This window comes from Halichondria panicea, chromosome 3, assembly GCF_963675165.1.
Source record: "Halichondria panicea chromosome 3, odHalPani1.1, whole genome shotgun sequence".
Classification (NCBI taxonomy): domain Eukaryota; kingdom Metazoa; phylum Porifera; class Demospongiae; order Suberitida; family Halichondriidae; genus Halichondria; species Halichondria panicea.
In genome coordinates, this window is record NC_087379.1 from 5,731,154 (window position 1) to 5,752,740 (window position 21,587).

General features: G+C 40.5%; 1 protein-coding gene and 2 long non-coding RNA genes across 3 annotated transcripts; all 3 read right to left on the reverse strand.

Moving 5' to 3' along the window:
- Positions 1 to 646: 646 nt before the first annotated feature.
- On the reverse strand, positions 647 to 2,758 carry LOC135333726 (solute carrier family 15 member 4-like). The gene has a single exon (XM_064528752.1). The coding sequence runs from the start codon at positions 2,191 to 2,193 to the stop codon at positions 796 to 798; it is 1,398 nt and encodes a 465-aa protein (XP_064384822.1). The 5' UTR covers positions 2,194 to 2,758; the 3' UTR covers positions 647 to 795.
- Positions 2,759 to 15,360: 12,602 nt separating this feature from the next.
- LOC135333824 (uncharacterized) lies at positions 15,361 to 18,743 on the reverse strand. Its single transcript, XR_010394087.1, has 2 exons — positions 15,809 to 18,743; positions 15,361 to 15,694 (listed from the first exon to the last, which is right to left on the reverse strand). It is a non-coding gene; the product is annotated as an uncharacterized LOC135333824 (long non-coding RNA).
- A 1,837-nt stretch (positions 18,744 to 20,580) lies between these two features.
- Positions 20,581 to 21,538, reverse strand: LOC135333829 (uncharacterized). Its single transcript, XR_010394098.1, has 3 exons — positions 21,187 to 21,538; positions 20,906 to 20,999; positions 20,581 to 20,762 (listed from the first exon to the last, which is right to left on the reverse strand). It is a non-coding gene; the product is annotated as an uncharacterized LOC135333829 (long non-coding RNA).
- Positions 21,539 to 21,587: the final 49 nt, after the last annotated feature.

The following is a 21,587-nucleotide window of genomic DNA, read 5'->3' on the forward strand; positions in this document are numbered from 1 at the left end:
GCAACTATTGAGCCCTGTGGCGACAGGTGGCATTGTGGGCATGTGGCTACCAGGCTTCAATGTGACCACAACACCAATAATTCCCACCATTGCAAGTACAGTACATAGCACCTTTCACTTCTGAATTTGCCTCAAGGAAGAGAGAGGGGTGGATTACTATACTATAGATATATAAATAGATACACAATTCAAACATTTAACAATAGCTAATCTCCAATATACATTACATGTACACGTAATACAAACCAACACAATTAAGTTAGTATATATATATAGCTATCGGCGTCTGTTATTATCACTATACACAGTCATTGGGTCTCTGAGTCAGAATCACTCTCAAATTGAACATCTAGATCTTCAAAATCCCGATTGTGATTAACATCTTTCTCGTAAACTTCTTCAATGAATTTTCTTACATTGCAATCTTCCTCACGCTGACGATACTGATATCTCTTTGCTGCCACTATGAAAGCTACAACACCTGCGACTGAAATAACAATGTTCACCAGGAAATAAACCAGTCCAACAAAAGGGGACTTCCGCCAGAAACTAAAAGGTAAAAGAATTCCAAGAACACCGATCAATTGAAATAGTCCTTTAATGGCAAAGAAAATTCCAATGAGAAATCCTTTCATAGAGTGAGGGCTTTGAGCACAGATGAATTCAAACACTCCACCATAGATAAAGACATAGGCCACAGCAATAAGGACTTGCTGAATAATGAGAATGTATGGGGAGACATTAAGGGAGGGAGCATCAACAAAATAAGGATATGGGTAATTTACACCATCATAATTATACAAAATGTCCAGGAGCAAACATTGAAATAGTAGCATTATAGCTGCTAGGGAGGTGACCAAACGTCTCAACAAATAGCGAGCAAAACAGACTAACAGTGATAAGACAAAGACCAATTCCAATTCGCCTCAGAATACCAGGGAAGTACTTTTGAAACAGAGGATGAATAAACTTGAGAAAAATAGGAACAAAAAAAATTAAAAAGACGGGGTACAGAGTGCTACCATTAGTGAACATAGAGTAAACAATTTTACTCACACTAAAAAATGACAAATTGTAATAAATATCTGCCTCCATGTGATCTCTAAGTATACTGAGAAAAGGTGTTGCAGCAATATCAGCCGTGAAAAATGGTCCTACTGAAAATAAAAGGATAAAGATTCCAAAAAAGGATTTCACATTCTCCACCTGCTCAGTTGTGAATGGTCCTCCATACTTGTCCTTGCCTAGATCCAGTCCAGTGGGTATGTCATCCTCCCAGAATGTAAAGGCACTGCGTTGAATAGGAATCTTGTTTCTTCTTGCAAAGTTGACAACTCTTGCAACCTCTTTGTAAGGGTTACCAATGCCATTGTCAATAACAAACCACCTGCGCTTAGCAACACAGAATGTTACTGGTACACAAATCAGCTCAACTAACAGGACAAGTCCAAATATAGAAAAGCTTAAGAAACCAGTGGCATTACCTGCACTCCATACCAGTTTTCCAAAGCTTATTCCAATATAAAGTGTGAAGAGAAACCAATGAACGAAAAGAAAGCTGTCTTTAGAAGGAGAATCATTTAATTGGTCAACCCCAAACTGAATAACATTGGCTAAAAATCCAGCAAATCCAATCAATAAAGAGAAAAGTAGAAAAAGTCCAAGTGCACAATTCACCACCACCATAAAAATTGATAGAGGCGTGGAGTCGATAAAATTTAATAGCATCAAGATGACGTTCACAATACCACCGATAACAACCACAGTCAAAAATCCACACCACATGGTGCATACACTACATCTCACAACCTTATATCTTCCATATCGAACATCTGCCAAGTATCCAGCTAGAGGATAGAAGAGGAGCCAGAAAGCAAATACAGCATATATGCCACTATCTATCATCTCACTGTTAAGTACTGGCCCTACTTGGTTTACTCTCATCAATAGGTAAGTGAGTAAGAAATAATTGTCAGGATTCAGAAAACCACCATATATCAAAGACATTAAGGCAGTCCAAATAAGAATCATTATTGCAGCCTTTGATTTGATCACCACACTTTTCTTTTTGCTATATTTACTGTGATTACTTGTTACGAGTGGTGTAGCTTCAGTGGCATCTCTGCTGGCATCTGGTGCAGGAGTTTCATGAAGGGAAGCTTGCTCTATAGTTCCTTGCTCACAACTAGCCATTGGTCTTACAGTGAGCGTATACAGCTACCTAAAGAAATGCCGAGTTATTGCCCACTTGCACAATTAAAACATTCACAAGCAATAGCCCTTGTTGATATCTAATCTGAAGATCTGTGGCAAGACTACCGTACCCTCGCGAAAATAAGCCCATCTTGAATAAACGCCCATCCCCTCTTTTGCATGCTTCGAAGTTCTTACACAAGGGTATTTTCACTCGATTATAAGCCCACCCAGGATAAGAAGTTGAGCATGCGCAGTAGCTGAATGCCACATGTTCACTATTGAAGAAAGGAAGTTTTAGGTAGTAGCTAGACTCTTTGCTCAGTGGCGTAGCCAGAGGGGGGCAGAGGGTGCTCCAGGACCCCCCTCTGGCCTCAGACTCTGCTCCACAAGTTCATTTTACTAACTAGCTAAGCTAGCTAGCTGATATGAGATCGAGAGTAACTAGAGCTCTATAATTGCAATTGCACGATCAACTCAAAACTCCACCTCTAACTATCTAGCTCCACCTCCAAATATTCATTCCAGTCAGTGCACATGCGCAAAGCCACGTGCTGAGCAGACCAAGGTCCCCCATAGTTGGGCGGAGCCCGACCGTCCCTGACGGGAGGTCGGGTTGCAAGCCTATCTGGGATTTGTTCTAGCGCCACTATAGTGGCGCCCTATCAGATTGCAGCATTTTTCACGTGGCTTGGTTACACTTCCGCTTGCATCTAGTTGCAAAACCGCATGCAGTATTGCTGTGCCATCCTGTGGTTTCACGTCATCAAGTCGGTTAACACCCACTTGAGAATAATAATATTCATAGCAGTACTACATAATGCGCAGAACAAATTCCAGATAGGCTTGCAACCCGACCTCCCGTCAGGGACGGTCGGGCTCCGCCCAACTAGGTCCCCCACAGAGTTGCAGACTGTTAATGTTCAGCAGCTATCACCATCATCATCATGAGTATTTTTCCGTTGAGCCCAGTTCACAGAGCAGCACTGCAACTGCAAGTGGCTTGCCACCCTGTCCTGCTAATTCACAAGCAGAACCTGGTTAGCAGCTGCATGATTTAATTAATTGTCACAACTCAAAACAATGCGAGGACATCTTCAAATGAAGATGTGGCTTAACCACCAGAACCCTCAAAGCAGCAGTGCCCTCATTTCTTTAGCCAGATTGCGTTAGAATCAATCTCAGAGCATGTATATAACAACAAAAGTTTCTGAGGGAGTGCCCCCACCCCCATTGGTAATTCGTTCATCAAGCACCCCCCTAGCCTCGATTCAAGGCCGATTAAACGTATTTTAATCGGCCTGGAATCGAGGCTAGCACCCCCCTATCTCAAATCCTGGCTACGCCCCTGTTGCTGGACCAGACATTATAACTTTCTCTGTATGGATCTGTTTGCCCCTAAAGATGTATATGCAGGGAACAAGTAGTCCTATATGCTGAGAAAGGAAAACGCAAAGTCCAAGAAAGTTACAGTAGACTCTCGCTATTCCGGCTCTCTGAAATGCGGCCACCTCGATATACTGGCCATTTGGTTTGGCACGGAATGCTAGCTATATGTTTTCTACACAAAACTCGACCTAAAGTACGGCCACTCGCTATTCCGTTTACCGGCCAGTGCTGGCTGTCCCAAATAACGTTTTCAATGTAATTTTATATGTGTATTACGGCCAGATATGATGTTTTGGGGGTGGTTTAGTAAATAAAATTGGATTACACTTAAATAGAGAGCAGAATGATTCATTATCCTCGAGACAAGAACTGCAATCAGTGATTAGATTCGAGGTAAGGTCTTTTTAAGCCGCGGCTAATTATCTGAAGTACGGCCACCTCGCTATTCCGGCCATACGGCAAGCCGTGTGGTTCAAAAATAGAAAGCACAAAACGTACTGTTATTATGCCTATAAACGTACGTTTATAATAAAACACGTACGTTTATAATAAAACACTTTATGTTGCAGGAAGACGTAGCGGTATAATGAAACACGTACGTTTATAGCCAAAACACGTACGTTTATAGGCATAATAACAGTACGTTTTGTGCTTTCTATTTTTGAACCACACGGCTTGCCATACGGCCAAGCTGCATGGTCCCAAGGCTGGCCGGATTAACGAGAGTCTACTGTATCACACAGGCTAATTTTGCAGGTTACCTTGCCTTGGTTTTCTGAAACAAAGTACCTGATAGCTGCTCTGTAGGGGTATGACCTACCATCCTTCGAGAAGTTTCTGCTACATCTAACATCAACAAGCAACGAATAGAGTCAGAGTCCACTTCTTCATGTTCATTCTCTTGTCATGCTTTAATCATACTCATGCATTAGTTTATAACATTGTTGTTGTCAATAAAATGTTCATACTATGTATTAAAATGAAAATACATAAAGAATTGGCATAGCAAAGTGTAAACCTCGATTTGAGGCCAGGGGTGGGCGTATATTCCAATGAAAACTAGCAGTTCGGGATTAAAGGCACAGTCCCCTAATAAGGCTAGACTTCTTGCAGAAAAGGGTGGGCGTATTTTCGCGAGGGTACGGTACCGTATAGAGGGTAATTTTCGTGGGGGGCAAATTATTCGTGGTTTTCATGGTTGAAGGTCTGACCACAAATATTTTACCCGCGAATGAAGCAACCTTGCCTACCTTTACCTGCAGTGCAAGCAGCAACCACGAAAATATTATCCACAAAAATTAATGACTAAATATTGCTCAACCACGAATAGTTTTCCCCCCGAAAATTACCCGCTATACGATAATAGAATTATAGCGGAGCCCTAAAACATGACAAACATGCACGGTAGAAAACACTAATATGCAAATCACCTTTACTAGAGAACATTCAAGGCGAGCAAAGCGAGCATTATATATTGATACACACGTGCACATACAAATATACATGTAACAGAAAATGCATGTGTAAGTGCTAGTGTAGGGCTCACTTTGCTCGCCCAATCACACAACTACATACCGTATTTACTTGATTAAACGCCCTCATTGAATAAACGCCCATCTCGTTTAAATGCCCAGGGTAAAAGCTCTGTCTTTGTCAATAAACGCCCATCTTAAATAATCGCCCATGTAGTGGCACTGTGGGTGGAGCTGAAATAGCACGTGGAACCAGTTTCAAACGTGGCAGCATAGAATAAAAATACTTTTTTACGATGCATCGATGGCAGAGAGAGAGATACCGACACAGAGGGCACTCCTATGACTTAAATTTAAGCTGAGACAGCAGCCCAAGAAGAGCACCATAACTGCTGCTGTGCAAGAGTTTTGGAGGAGACATAACAATAAATGCCCTCCTGGATTAAACGCCCCCTCTAAAGACTTCGATCTGAAATAAACGCCCTGGCGTTTAATCAAGTAAATACAGTATACATACACAATAATAGCAGAGCATAAATCCAGCCACCCACCATAATTACCATTTTTGTTTGCAGCGAACTAAGCGAGTGCTATAATGGCTTGGAAAAAATCGCAAAAACCTGCACCATGCAAGCTTTGTTAAAAAGTACTGAAGTATATAGGCAGATACCTATTAGAGCTACGTTAACGACTATGATGTGTTTAGTGAGCACACTATAATATATATTACTCCAATTACAGCCATAAGCTCTATACAGCTCCTCAGCATAAGGTGGTCGATCAGGGTCTTCCCCTTCCTCTCCTGGAGACAAGCCGTGAGATGCGTGAGGCCACGACGAACACTGGGGGAATGAGGTCCCTCATCTGGTCTATGGTGAATTCAAACACTCCACCATAGATAGAGACATAGGCCACAGCAACAAGGACTTGCTGAATAATGAGAAAGTATGGGGAGACATGAAGGGAGAGAGCAGGATCAAAATTAATTCTTGTATAACAAGTCTAGGAGCAAACACTGAAGTAGCATTGCGGCCGTTAAGGATAAAGTGACCAATTGTGCCAACAAATTAAACAGTGAGCAAAACAGACTAACAGCGATAAAACAAAGACCAATTCCAATTCACCTCAAAATAACAAGGGAGGAACTTTTGAAACAGAGGATGAATAAAGTAGACAAAAAGAATGATGAAGACAGGGTACAGAGTGCCACCATTAGTAAATATAGAGTCAACATAAACTAATATCAGGTGGTCAAATGTAAATCTCTGCCTGCAAGTGATCTTTAAGTATACTGAGAAATGGCGCTGCGGCAATATCAGCCGTAAAAAATGATTTCACATTTTCCACTTGCTCAGTATAGTGAATGGTCCTCCATACTCGTCCTTGCCTAGATCCAGTCCAGTGGGTATGTCATCCTCCCAGAATGTAAAGGCACTGTACCAGTTTCCCAAAGCTTATTCCGATATATTATAATTATTGTGAAGAGAAAGAAAAGAAAGCTGTCTCTATAAGGAGACTCATTTAATTGGTCAACACAAAACTGGCTAAAAATCCAGCAAATGCAATCAACAAGGAGATAAGTAGAAAATTACAAGTATACCCCGCCCCCCACCTGTAGACAATGGTTAGATTTGCACAGTGGTGATTGGCCGGAAAGTTTCTGAGTGATAGTATATCTGTCTGGCATATGGGCAGTGCTATATAACTGACTTGTCAAGGTTTCATACAGAAGGGGGGGGGGGGGGGCGCCCTGGGATTTCCCCCCTTGGAAATATGAAAAATTAATGATGTCATACCAAATTGTACAGTGATTCAGATAGATCTACATGTAGACTAGCTATAATGATTATTCTACGTGTATCAGTCAAATCAGTTGAGAAAAAGCCTCTTACATACATCAGGAGTGCATACATGTATATCCAATCTAGCACATGGTACAGTTCAAAAGTTCAGAGAGGGTATTATGTACACAAAATGCATGTATACAATTAATTTAAACCTTACAACATAAGCAAAGCACGTACATAGTGGGACCACAGGCTCTGTACACACACTAGAGAGGTTAATTTGAGTACCTTTTCTGCTTTGCTCCCAAAAAATTTTTTGCAGGTGAGTTGAAGGTATACAAGAACAGTTAAGAACTAGACTGAATAGTTTTAAGCACAAAAACCTCCAAATTGCACCTTAGACAATCATTCTGCCAAATTTTTTCCGGGGGCTGCCCCCGGGACCCCAAATGTTCAACGGCGTACGATCGTCGTTATTTCCCCCCCTTGGCTAAAAATCCTGTATAAAACCCTGCTTGTGGTTAATTATCCTAGTGGCTTTGTATATATATGCTATAAAAATTGTGGATTGGGCTAGCCTCAATCTCAGGCCGATTTTTCTCTAGAAAACTGGGGCGGTAATGAGGCTATATAGGATTGGGTATATGAATTGGAGTGCCATGCATGCACGTACAGCAACTATTGAGCCCTATATGGCGGACAGGTAGTATTGTGGTCATATGGAACCTGTGGCCACCAGGCTTCCAATGTGACCACAACACCCACAACACCAATAATTCCCACCAATTCAAGTACAGAAGGTATATATACCATCAAAGAGTTCTCTCACTGTACTACTGAATGAATTTGCCTCAAGGAAGAGGGAGTGGATCACTAATAGGGGAGATCAATTATTTTCACTTAAATATACGAGCATTAGCACTTAAATATACATTATACACGTAACACAAACCAATTACACATTTAACTATCCGCATCACAGTCGGTTAATATATCACTACACAGTCATTGGGTCTCTGAATCAGAATCACTCTCAAAGTGAACATCTAGATCTTCAAATTCATGATTTTGATTAACAGCCTTCTCGTAAAACTCTTCAATGTACTTTTGCTCATTGCACAATTCATCACGCTGACGATACTGATACCTCTTTGCTGCTATTATGAAAACCACAACACCTGCGACTGAAATCACAATGTTCACCAGGAAATAAACCAGTCCAACAAAAGGGGAGTGCGACCAGAAACTAAAAGGTAAAAGAATTCCAAGAACACCGATCAATTGAAATAGTCCTTTAATAGCAAAGAAAATTCCAATGAGAAATCCTTTCATAGAGTGAGGGCTTTGAGCACAGATGAATTCAAACACTCCACCATAGATAAAGACATAGGCCACAGCAACAAGGACTTGCTGAATAATGAGAATGTAAGGGGGGACTTCAAGGGAGGGAGCAGCAATAAAATCATATGTAAAATTAGAATAAAATAAGTCAAAATGTCCAGGAGTAAACATTGAAATACTAGCATTATAACCGTTAGGGAGGTGACCAAACGTCTCAACAAACAGTGAGCAAAACAGATTAACAGTGACAAGACAAAGACCAATTCCAATACGCTTCAGAATACCAGGGAAGCACTTTTGAAACAGAGGATGAATGAACTTGAGAAAAATAGGAACAAAAACAACAAGAAAGGCAGGATAAAGAGTGCCACCATTAGTGAACATAGAGTCAACTACGTTGCCTGAACCAGTATTAAACAACGAAAATTTAATGTTCTCAGCCTTCATGTGATCTTTAAGAATACTGAGAAAAGGTGCTGCAGCAATATCAGCCGTAAAAAATGGTCCTACTGAAAATAAAAGGATAACGATTCCAAAAAATGATTTCACATTCTCCACCTGCTCGGTAGTGAATGGTCCTCCATACTTGTCCTTGCCTAGATCCAGGGTATGTCATCCTCCCAGAATGTGAAGGCACTGCGTTGAATAGGTATCTTGTTTCTTCTTGCAAAGCCGACAACTCTTGCAACCTCTTTGTAAGGGTTACCAATGCCAGTGCCAATAACAAACCACTTGCGCTTAGCAATACAGAAAGTTACTGACATACAAATTAGCACAACAAACAGGACAAGTCCAAATATAGAAAGGCTTAAGAAACCAGTGGAATTTGCTGAACTCCATACCAGTTTCCCAAAGCTTATCCCAATGTATAATGTGAAGAGAAACCAATGAATGAAAAGAAAGCTGTCTCTAGAAGGAGAATCATTTAATTGGTCAACCCCAAACTGAATAACATTGGCTAAAAATCCAGCAAATGCAATCAATAAGGAGATAAGAAGAAAAAGTGCAAGTGCACAATTCACCACTATCATCGAAATAAATAGAGCCATGCAGGAATGAATACGGGTAACTCGCAATAAACAAAAGTTGACAATACAACTGATAACACCCGTCAAGAGTCCACACCACACAGGGGCGTAGGGAGGGGCAGGGCTTTGGGGGCTGGAGCCCCCCCTTCCTCTGCAAAAACCACACTAAGAGCCCCACCTTCTCTGATGACTGTCTTCACTGAGCCTGGGAATTACAGGTATAGATTAGTGGCAGACAAACAGCATGTCCAAGAGCTAGCTCTATACTATACTAGTAACTTTGATTCTTCAGTGTAACTAAGCTAGCTAGCTAGCTGGCTAGCATGCACCATTTAATTGAAACAGGTGTGGCTATAAACTATTTCTTGCACATGCGCAATGCACTGTGCAACTGATCAATAATCTACCACAGAGGTTGATTGAGAGCAGCAACTATGTCGCAGAAACTGGACCATTATTTCTCAAGCGTGAGTCAAGGCCAAGATCTAGTGCCAACTTGCCAAGCTCTAGTGCCAGTTTGCCAAGCTCTAGCCTCTAGTACTGCCAGCCTGAGTACTGATGAAGAGCCAGCAAAGTAATGATCAGCTACATTATCATATACATTGTACATGTAGTTAGCACTGTAAATATTAGCAATGTTTCATGCATATTAACAACAAAATAATTATTGTAACATCATAAATCGTACACAACCAGACACTCCTGGTACAACAGCTATTCCCGGAAATCAGTCATTAATTAGGAGGTGTGGTTTCCGGTCGCCGAAAATTTTCGGCGCTCCTTCACACCCTTTCAGCTCAGCCCCCCCTTCCTCAAATTCCTGCCTACGCCCCTGCCACATGGTGCATACACTACATCTCACAACTTTATATCTGCCATATCGAACATCTGCCAAGTATCCGGCTAGAGGATAGAAGAGAAGCCAGATAGCAAACACAGCATATATGCCACTATCTATCATCTCACTGTTAAATATTGCCCCAGGGTATACTCTTGTAAATATGTAAGTGAACAAGAAATAATTTTCAGGATTCAGAAAACCACCATATATGAAAGACATTAAGGCAGTCCAAACGAGAATCATTATTGCAGCCTTTGACTTGATCAGCACACTTTTCTTTTTGCCATATTTACTGTGATTACTTGTCACGAGTGGTGTGGCTTCAGTGGCATCTGGTGCAGGAGTTTCATGAAGGGAAGTTTGCTCTATAGTTCCTTGCTCACAACTAGCCATTGTTCTTACTGTGACTGTATTCTTACTGCACTTATAGCTATACCTAAAGAAATTTCCAGTTATTGCTCACTGAACACCCTTGTTCTAATCAAAAGATCAAATTATTGTGGCAAGGAATTATAGAAAAGCCCTACAACATGTACCAGAAAACACCAAATCATTACCTCGCTGCATGGGAGCACACAGCAGGGGTAGAGTGATCGGTGTGTGTGGACACAAAAAATGAGCGAACTATACCGTATTACTACAACACTTTGCTGGTGAAAAACTTTTATGAATGAAAGAACCAAATTATCAGACCCTTTGCGATCTAACTATTGCATTCTGGCAAGGATCGTGTGTATAATTTTTCGGATTTTATTGTTGTGAATTGATCAACCATCGCAAAGTTCGCAAATGTTTAGATGCTCGCAAAACATTCTAGTAATACGGTAGATCGATTCACTTCATCAATCTAATCGTTGCTTCATAGATTCACGATCATTCTCCATATAATTATAACGATATAATGAAGGTAATTATGGTAAAACGTTATTGTCCGTTTTGGTAAACATTGAGGGCAAGCGAAGCCAGCATATATATAGAAAAGGTACATAGATCAATCGAACGACTTAATTCATTAAGTGAGGTATAAAGAGGTTTGTTTACTTCGCTTCAACGGAGCGGTTTGATTTGAGTACAGTAATAAAGAGCGTAAGTTTTGTTAGTGCGATGTACAATTACATACATACATATAAATATACAGTCTTACATATACAAACAGAAAAATGCATGTGTATAAGTCGCTAGTGTAAGGCTCGCGAATTATGCTGACATGCATAATTATATATTAAGAATATACTTATATTAAGTATACTTCTAGAACATTCTCTGTGGACTCTTATAATGCCATGTGTTCTTAGTTCATTTCTTGTATGATTTGTGTTTGAATGTTTCATTTTCTTTGATCTAGCTGAGCACATGCAGCTGAACCGGATTTCAATAGGTTATGGGCCTAGTGTCACAGTGCTAGCTAGCTGAAGTGAATAGAGACTATTTTGTCGTTGTCTTGGTGCTTAACTTGTTCGTTGCGGTAGAGACTATTTTGTAAGCCAGGTTCTTCTGTTTGTCGTCTTGGTGTTAACTTGTTCGTCGCGACAGTAAACTTGTTTGTTACAGCAGTTGCATGAACATGGCTGAGAGCGTTAGAAGTACGGTATCGGTTGTTCCGCTGAACAGTAGTAACTATGCTACGTGGAAGATTCAAGCGAAGATGACACTGTTGAAGGAGAGACTGTGGAAGATAGTCAATGATTGCACCAAATGGTGTACAGATGGTGGAGCTCTGTCAACATTGGGATACCAGTATAAACAATGGAATGACATTTTAGATCTGCACAGTGGTGGGTGGCCGCAAAGGTTCTGAGTGACAGTATATCTGCCTGGCATATGGCAGTGCTATAACTGACTTGTGGTTAACTATCCTTGTGGCTTCATACATTTGTGGAGTGGGCTGGCCTCATTCCCAGCTAATCCCAGGCCAATTTTTATCTACGGGGTGGTAATGTGAAGTGCCATGCACGTATGTATGCAGCAACTATTGACGTACAGCAACTATTGAGCCCTGTGGCGACAGGTGTATGGCATTGTGGTCATATGGAACCTGTTACCTGTGGCAACAGGTGGCATTGTAGTCATATGGAACCTGTGGGCTGTGGCTGTGGCCACCAGGCTTCAATGTGACCACAACACCCACAACCCATTAGTTCCACATTAGTTCTAAGTACATTACATACCACCAAAAAGTACTTTCACTACTGAATTTGCTTCAAGGAAGAGAGGGTGGATTACTATACAGTATACTAGATCTTCAAACATTTAACAATAGCCAATCCCACTTAAATATACATTACACGTAATACAAACCAATTACTCAACTATCCGCATCACAGTATTTTATTATCACTACACAGTCATTGGGTCTCTGAGTCAGAATCACTAATGAACATCTAGATCTTCAAATTCCCGATTGTGATTAACATCCTTCTCGTAAACTTCTTCAATGTACTTTCTTACATTACAAAGTTCATCTCGCTGTCGATACTGATACCTCTTTGCTGCCACTATGAAAGCCACAACACCTGCGACTGAAATAACAATGTTCACCAGGAAATAAATCAGTCCAGCTCTAGGGGATTCTTGCCAGAAACTAAACGGTAGAAGAATTCCAGGAACACCGATTAATTGAAATAGTCCTTTAATGGCAAAGAAAATTCCAATGGGAAATCCTTTCATAGAGTGAGGGCTTTGAGCACAGATGAATTCAAACACTCCACCATAGATAAAGACATAGGCCACAGCAACAAGGACTTGCTGAATAATGAGAATGTAGGGGCTAAGTTGAAGGGAGGGAGCAGCAACAAAATATTTATTTTCGTAATGTCCAGGAGCAAACACTGAAATATTATTGCCACTAGGGAGAATGTGACCAATCGTGTCAACAAACAGCGAGCAAAACAGACTAACAGTGATAAGACAAAGACCAATTCCAATTCGCCTCAGAATACCAGGGAGATATTTTTGGAACAGAGGATGACTGAATAAACTTGAGAAAAATAGGAACAAAAACAACGAGAAACACAGGGTACAGCGTGCCACCATTAGCGAATATGGAGTAAGAAAGGTTTCTTAAAGTAATCCCAAGGAGAGTCTCTGTATCCATGTGATTTTTCAGTATACTGAGAAAAGGTGCTGCAGCCAAAGGTCTAAAATGACAACAATTCCAAAAAATGATTTCACATTCTCCACCTGCTCGGTAGTAAATGGTCCTCCATACTTGTCCTTGCCTAGATCCAGTCCAGTGGGTATGTCATCCTCCCAGAAATTAAAGGCACTGTGTTGAATAGGAATCTTGTTTCTTCTTGCAAAGCCGACAACTCTTGCAACCTCTTTGTAAGGGTTACCAATGCCAGTGTCAATAACAAACCACTTGCGCTTAGCAACACAAAACGTTACTGGTAAACAAATTAGCTCAACTAACAGAACAAGTCCGAAAGGCTTGTTAAAAATGTGGCAAAAACTGAACTTGATACTATTTTTCCAAGGCTTATTCCAATATAGAGATACCAGTGAATGAAAAGAAAGCTGTCTCTAGAAGGAGACTCATTTAATTGTTCAACCCCAAACTGAATAACATTGGCTAAAAATGCAGCAAATGCAATCCAAGCAGATAAGTAGAAACACTCCAAGTACACAATTCAATAGTATTTTAGACAATAATTATTGTTGACTACCTTGCTATCACTACTGAAGTTGTCTCAAGGGAGGAGTAATTTAAAAGGTCACTACTAAATTATAACAATCGTATTTCAACAACAATAATTTATTCACTAAACCTAAATATCTCGATACTACACATGCAGTCATTGGGTCTCTGAGTCAGAATCACTAAAGTGAACATCTAGATCTTCAAATTCCCGATTGTGATTAACATCCTTCTCGTAAACTTCTTCAATGTACTTTCAAAGTTCATCACGTTGCCGATACTGATACCTCTTCGCTGCTATTATGAAAACCACAACACGTGCGACTGAAATAAAAATGTTCACCAGGAAATAAACCAGTCCAGCTTTAGGGGAGGTCTGCCAGAAACTAAACGGTAAAAGAACTCCAAGAACACCAATCAACTGAAAAAGTCCTTTAATAGCAAACAAAATTCCAATGAGAAATCCTTTCATAGAGTGAGGGCTTTGAGCACAGATGAATTCAAACACTCCACCATAGATAAATACGTAGGCCACAGCAACAAGGACTTGCTGAATAATGAGAATGAAGGGGCTGAGATGAAGTGTTGGAGCCGTTTCGTTATTAGTTGTATAGTTAAAAGGATCAAACATTGAGCTAGCATTATGGCCACTAGGGAGAAGGTGACCAATGGTGTCGACAAACAGTGAGCAAAATAGACTAACAGTGATAAGACAAAGACCAATTCCAATTCGCCTCAGAATACCAGGGAGATATTTTTGAAACAGAGGATGAATAAACTTGAGAAAAATAGGAATAAAAACAACGAGAAAGAGGGGATACAGATTGCAACCATTAGCAAAGATAGAGTAAAAAATGATTTGTACCAAAATAATAGGTGTATATAAGGAGTCATATTCCAGCTCCATGTGATTCCTCAGTATCCTTAGAAACGGGGCTGCAGCAATATCAACCATAAAGAATGGCCCAAGTGAAAGTAAAATGATAACAATTCCAAAAAATGATTTCACATTCTCCACTTGCTCAGTAGTAAACGGTCCTCCATACTTATCTTTGCCTAGATCCAGTCCAGTGGGTATGTCATCCTCCCAGAATGTAAAGGCACTGCGTTGAATAGGAATCTTGTTTTTTCTTGCAAAATCGACAACTCTTGCAACCTCTTTGTAAGGGTTGCCAATGCCAGTGTTGATAACAAACCACCTGCGCTTAGCAACACAGAATGTTACTGATATACAAAATAGCTCAACTAACAAAACGAGTCCAAAGATAGAAAGGCTTAAGAAACCAGTGACTATAGCTGAGCTCCATACCAGTTTTCCAAAGCTTATTCCAATATACAGTGTGAAAAGAAACCAGTGAACGAAAAGAAAGCTGTCTCTAGAAGGAGAATCATTTAATTGGTCAACCCCAAACTGAATAACATTGGCTAAAAATGCAGCAAATGAAATCCACAAGGAGATAAGAAGAAAAAATGCTAGTCCACCATCTATTGCATATAGTGAAATGGCTAAAGGCCCTCCGTAAGAATCTTTATTACTTAACATAATTGGTAGAATAATAGCATTCACAATACCACCGATATCGATAAAGAATATATAAACTTCAGGGTTCAGAAAAATACCATAGATCAAAGACATTAACCCTTTCCCCGTTTTAATTAAAACAAGAAAATACAGAATAAATAACAATTTTCTTTAAAAATTTGTATGTCATGAACCATACATTGAAATGACTTGTAACTATTTCCTACAGGTAGCGCAGACCTCAGAGATATCTTGACAACATCTTCGTTACCTAGCAACTGACCACCCCCACTAATTAGCAATTGTTTACAAACATTCACAACTATGTACACAAATAATATTGTATGAAGGCACAGAGTGGCTAAAGACACTAAATAAGTGTTCTCAATGTTCTCACGGTGACATGGTTCAATCAGGATCTGCAGAAAGTTTTCTGCGAGGTCGTATCAGCAGACGCCCTTTTCCCGGGAAATGTTTTCTTCACCTACACACAGGTTTACAAGTTCAATGGTGGCTCATGATGTCCACTGCTGTACTAACTAGCCTAAATACAGTTATACTGAAGCTATCAAGACTACAGACGCTACTCTAGACTTACCAGATCCAAGAAGTTGTTCCATCGCAAGAGCTTCTTCCTCAGGCCTTCAGGCTCTATATTTTCTAGCTTGAGGTAGCTTTTTATCTAGCTACGATCCCAGTCACAGTCCTCTCACTCAACAAGGCCATAAGCATCGATATTCTCACTGTCTAGCTACTTTAGAACCTCACTGAGATTGTACTACAAAGATCTTGAAACATTATCAAACGGTCACTTTTCTTTCGACATTACTGTACAAAGGGTACCTCGAGGCAGCATATTAAAGATACCACGTGAAAGAGCAGCTCAATGCGCATGTGCTGGTACCTACAGTGTGTGCATAGCTCCAACACAGTGGGCACAACGAATTTTTGAAAATGACCACTAGAGTGGCCGTCATATGACGGCTTCAACGGGGAAAGGGTTAACACTGTCCAACACAGAATCATTATTGGAGCCTTTGACTTGATTAGCACACTTTCCTTGTTGCCATATTTCCTGCGATTACTTGTCACGAGTGGTGTAGCTTCAGTGGCATCTCTGCTGGCATCGAGTGCAGGAGTTTCATGAAGGGAAGCTTGCTCTATAGTTCTTTGCTCACAACTAGCCATTGATTTACAATAAGTACATAGCTACCTAAAGAAATGCCCAGTCTCCCAAAACAAACAATATAGCTTTTGTTTATCTAATCAGTAGATCAATTTAATTGTGTAATTATTATTATAGAGGAGCCCACAACACGACAAACATGCACGCAGAAAAACACCATCACTTTTATTGAAGGCGAGCGAAGCTTCACTCGCATAGACTGATGTATGTAGATCCATTAACTTCCTTGAAGGAGGTAAATCGTAAGTTTTGTTTGAATCAATCGAGCGACGTACGACACATACGTACGACACATACATACAAACATCGCACAAACATACATACACTAGACTTGTTCCCACGCTTTTGGTGTTTCTCCTGGCCAATCCTAGCAATTTTTCACATTGCAAATGTTTTCTATATAGTCAGATTCCCTTTCTTTTTCAGTACAGAAACACATTTACGTACCATGACATGCATAAGTGGAACGTCACTCAGGAAGCAGTACAGAAGTTCCAGAAGAGAAGACAGGAATATTATTGCTGTATAATGAATTTGTGCGTCAAGCAGTAATTAAAATGGCTGTCATTTAGTAAATCTACTGTATTTCAAGAGCATGGAGGCCTATTTGCCTATGATATCTAGTCAGTGCATATATATATATACCTGAGAAATGGGATCAAAAGAGCTGAGCTCACTCACAGTTTCTCAGCCATGCACGCCTAGCTATTATTGCTGAGTCATTAAAGATGGCAAAGTTTTCTAGGTAAGAGAAGTAGAGCCTGAGAGGTCATCTGCCTCGTGGAAATCTGAAGAACTGCTTTTTAATAGGTTGTGTTCGTTTGGAAACGCTATATTAAGAATGTCCTGGAGATGGCTGTACTTGGAGCAAATGCTGGGCAAGAAACTTACTTACTTACTTACTTACCTAGTAAACATTGAAATAGTAGCATTATATATATATGCTATGGAGGTAACCAAACATCTCAACAAACAGCGAGCAAAACAGACTAACAGTGATAAGACAAAGACCAATTCCAATTCGCCTCAGAATACCAGGGAAGTACTTTTGAAACAGAGGATGAATTGAGAAAAATAGGAACAAACAAGAAAGACGGGGTACAGTGTGCCACTATTAGGGTGCTTATATCACTATAATCAGGTGACCAAACAGAAGTCTTCAGCTTCATGTGATATTTAAGTATACTGAGAAAAGGTGCTGCAGCAATATCAGCTGTAAAAAATGGTCCTACTGAAAATATATTCCAAAAAATGACTTCACATTCTCCACCTGCTCGGTAGTAAATGGTCCTTCATACTTGTCCTTGCCTAGATTCAGTCCAGTGGGTATGTCATCTTCCCAGAATGTAAAGGCACTGCGTTGAATAGGAATCTTGTTTCTTCTTGCAAAGCCGACAACTCTTGCAATCTCTTTGTAAGGATTACCAATGCCAGTGTCAATAACAAACCACCTGCGCTTAGCAACACAGAAAGTTGCTGGTACACAAATCAGCTCAACTAACATGATAAGTTCAATATAGAAAGGCTTAAAAAACCAAAGGCAGAAGCTGAACTCCATACCAATTTTCCTAAGCTTATTCCAATATAGAGTGTGAAGAGAAACCAATGAGTGAAAAGAAAGCTGTCTCTAGAAGGAGAATCATTTAACTGGTCAACCCCAAACTGCACAACATTGGCTAAAAATGCAGCAAACGCAATCAACAAAGAGATAAGAAGAAAAAGTGCAAGTGCACAATTCACGACTATTAATAATAGATACCAGTAATGAGGATAACTTGCCAAAATAAAAATTGGCACAATAATGGCGTTGACAACGACACCGAGAATAACCACTGTCAAGAGTCCACACCACATGGTACACACACCACATTTCACAACCTTATATCTTCCATATCGAACATCTGCCAAGTATCCGGCTAGAGGATAGAAGAGGAGCCAGAATGCAAATATAGCATATACGCAACTATCCACCATCTCACTGTTAAATCCTGATAAGGATGTAGGGTCTTCCAGGCCCATAAATAGGTAAGTGAATAAGAAATAATTTTCAGGGTTCAGAAAACCACCATATATGAAAGACATAGGCAGTCCAAATAAGAATCATTATTGCAGCCTTTGACTTGATCAGCACACTTTTATTCTTGCCATAATTATTTCCCGTGATTACTTGTCACGAGTGGTGTGGCTTCAGTGGCATCTCTGCTGGCATCTGGTGCAGGAGTTTCATGAAGGGAAGCTTGCTCTATAGTTCCTTGCTCACGACTAGCCATTGCTATTACAGTGAGTGTACTGTATGATAGCTCAGCCTAGCCTATAGCTAAAGAAATTCCTAGTTACTGTTGCCTAATAAAACATTAACCCTTGTTTATCTAATCTGAAAATCTGTGGCTATAGACTAATATGACAAACATGCAGGCAGAAAACATGCAAATCACTTTACTAAAAACGTTGAGCAACATACATACGATACATACATACATACATGATATACATACATGCAAACATGGAACATAGAGCATGAGCATGCAGTGTTCAGAATAGTTAGAATAAACATGCAGCTGCATGCGGCTAATAGAACAGTGTGTAACTGAATAGCTATCTAATCCTTAAAATATAATTGGTGAGCATTTTGTTTCAAAATGGCGATACAAAATACCATGTGCTGGTGTCCCAAAAATCAACTCGATTTGTTTTATCAACTCGATTTTATCGACTTTATCTGGTAGGGATCGACTCGATGTGTTATATCAACTCGATTTTATCCATTTCATCTGGTAAGGATCGACTCGATGTGTTTTATTCTGGTGAGAGGATCGACTCAATTCCAGGCCGCTGGGGGAAAAGGCGAGTTTTGAGGGCGGCTTGATATCGAGGCTGTACTCTTGCAACAAAGGCGCTAGGCTCAGACAAGGCACTGAGACTCTTGAGGCCACAGGCAGGCCTACAGCAGGTCAGAGTAGCTGACCTTCCAGGCACGCCTGCAGAAGGTCACAGCAGCTTACTTGTGCTGGATCACAGTAAATTAAACCACTATTAAAATGCTTGTCTACTTGACTCTTGAGTTCATGAAACATAGCAAGTAGCTGCTGTGTGATCTCAGGCTCAAAAGGTCCCCATCTGAGCTACTCTGAGCTGCTGTAGAGTCTCAGTGCCTTGTCTGAGCCTAGCGCCTTCGTTGCACGCTAGAGTACAGCGACTACAGCCATATCAGGCCGCCCTCGAAACTCGCCTTTTCAGCGACCTGGAATCGAGTCGATCCTTACCAGAAGCAGTCGCTAAATCGAGTTGATAAACACATCGAGTCGATCCTTACCATGCAGATGAAGTCGATAAAATCGAGTTGATAAAACACATCGAATCGATCCCTACCAGATGAAGTCGATAAAATCGAGTTGATAAAACACATCGAGTCGATTTATCCTTCCAGTTTGGGACACCAACACATGGTATTTTGTATCGCCATTTGAAACAAAAGGCTCACCATAAAAATATCTATCTGCAGCACTCGGTCTCTTACTGGCCGGCTATAAAAAGCTACGTTGCTCATTTTTTCTAACTAAACGTGCCCTAATGGAACTGTGTTGGCTGTATTCCGTGAGGTGTAGGTTAGTGTGGCTCAACTTTTCAATATTGTCCAGATATTTAGTAATAATTATTATATAGGAGTGTCCGTTGTATTAGAACAACGAAAATTGCCTAAAAGAGTGTCCGGTGTAATTATAGAAGTGTCCGATAAATTAGAAGATATACGGTACATGCATGCAGCCATACATACCGTATAGCGGGTATCGAGGGTACAAACTTCACGGAATGACCGTTAGAAAAGTTTTCGCGGAATAGCAGCCTTTCTGCAGCATGCATGCATGCATGTGTAACATTGTGACAATGTATTATACTATTGAACTACTAAACGTTAGATTAGTTAATATACGGCATGATGTAATGAGTGTTCTGGGCATGTCACGTATGATTGAAAGTGATAGAAAGAGTTGAGTTTGTTACACATGAGATATTACATTCGTGGGACGGGGTATATAAACGTTCGCAGTAGATGCTTAATCAGCGAAAACCACAAACATTTATATCCTCGAAAATACCCGCTATATACGGTACATACAAACATAAACCGAAAAATGTATGATTCTATTCCTCACCAATAGTATGGCGTCATGCAGGTATTCTGCTACGTAACGATTATGACATACTCCTAGGTTAGGTGTTTTAGTGAGCTCACTATTAGTCCTACAGCCATAAGCTACACACAGCTTCTCCGGTTTATTTCCTGGTGAACATTGTGATCTCAGTCGCAGGTGTTGTGGTGTTCATAGTAGCAGCAAAGAGGTATACCAATAGTAGAAAGTGAAAACTAAATGAATGTGTGCGTGCATGGGGCATGTGATGCATAGATAAGGGTATACATTTTAACTATACTAATGAACATGATGCAAAAGATATAGAAAGTATACACATTGAATCCACATAGTTTCAGGTTCAGCTCACACAAGTCACCTGAAAGTGTTTAGTCTCCATGGAGTGGCGACCTTCTTGCACTGAATGAGGGCATTGATGGTGGAGCTCTTGCCAACATTGGGGTACCATGCACCTGTAACAATGGAACTAGAGCACTGAAGTGCTTGCTAATTAACCCCTGGCTGTTTTACGTCTCACAACCAAGCAGGTAATAATACGGTGAAAGCTATGAGAAGGCTTTGAAAACGGTAGTGGTGTATGGTCAGACATACACTAGAATCATAGGATCACAGCAGAAAGAAGTCAACAAATTAAGGCACCTGAAATGCACTCTGAGAGTCCTAGACCGTTATTTGGATCACAGCAGCTAGAGCAGGCCTGAAGTGTTAAAAAGTAGGACACCATGCAAGCTGACATGCAGCTAGTGGGGATCAGCAAAGAAACCTGGAGTCCTTTCCCATGAAAATAAATAATTACGTATCCACGTGGCTGTAACAGTGCCCTGAATAAACCAACGACTATACAATATATACCCGTGACTGTCCATGCACTCCTCGGGTAACCAACAGACTATTATACCCCTGACTGCCCATGTGCCTCAGGGGCGTAGCCAGGATTTTGGAGAAAGGGGTGCCATCATAAATGAAAGAGGGCGCTTTGCGCCCGATTTTTAGCCGCACAGCGCCAAAATTTGGTTGACCGGAAGCCACACCTCTTATTA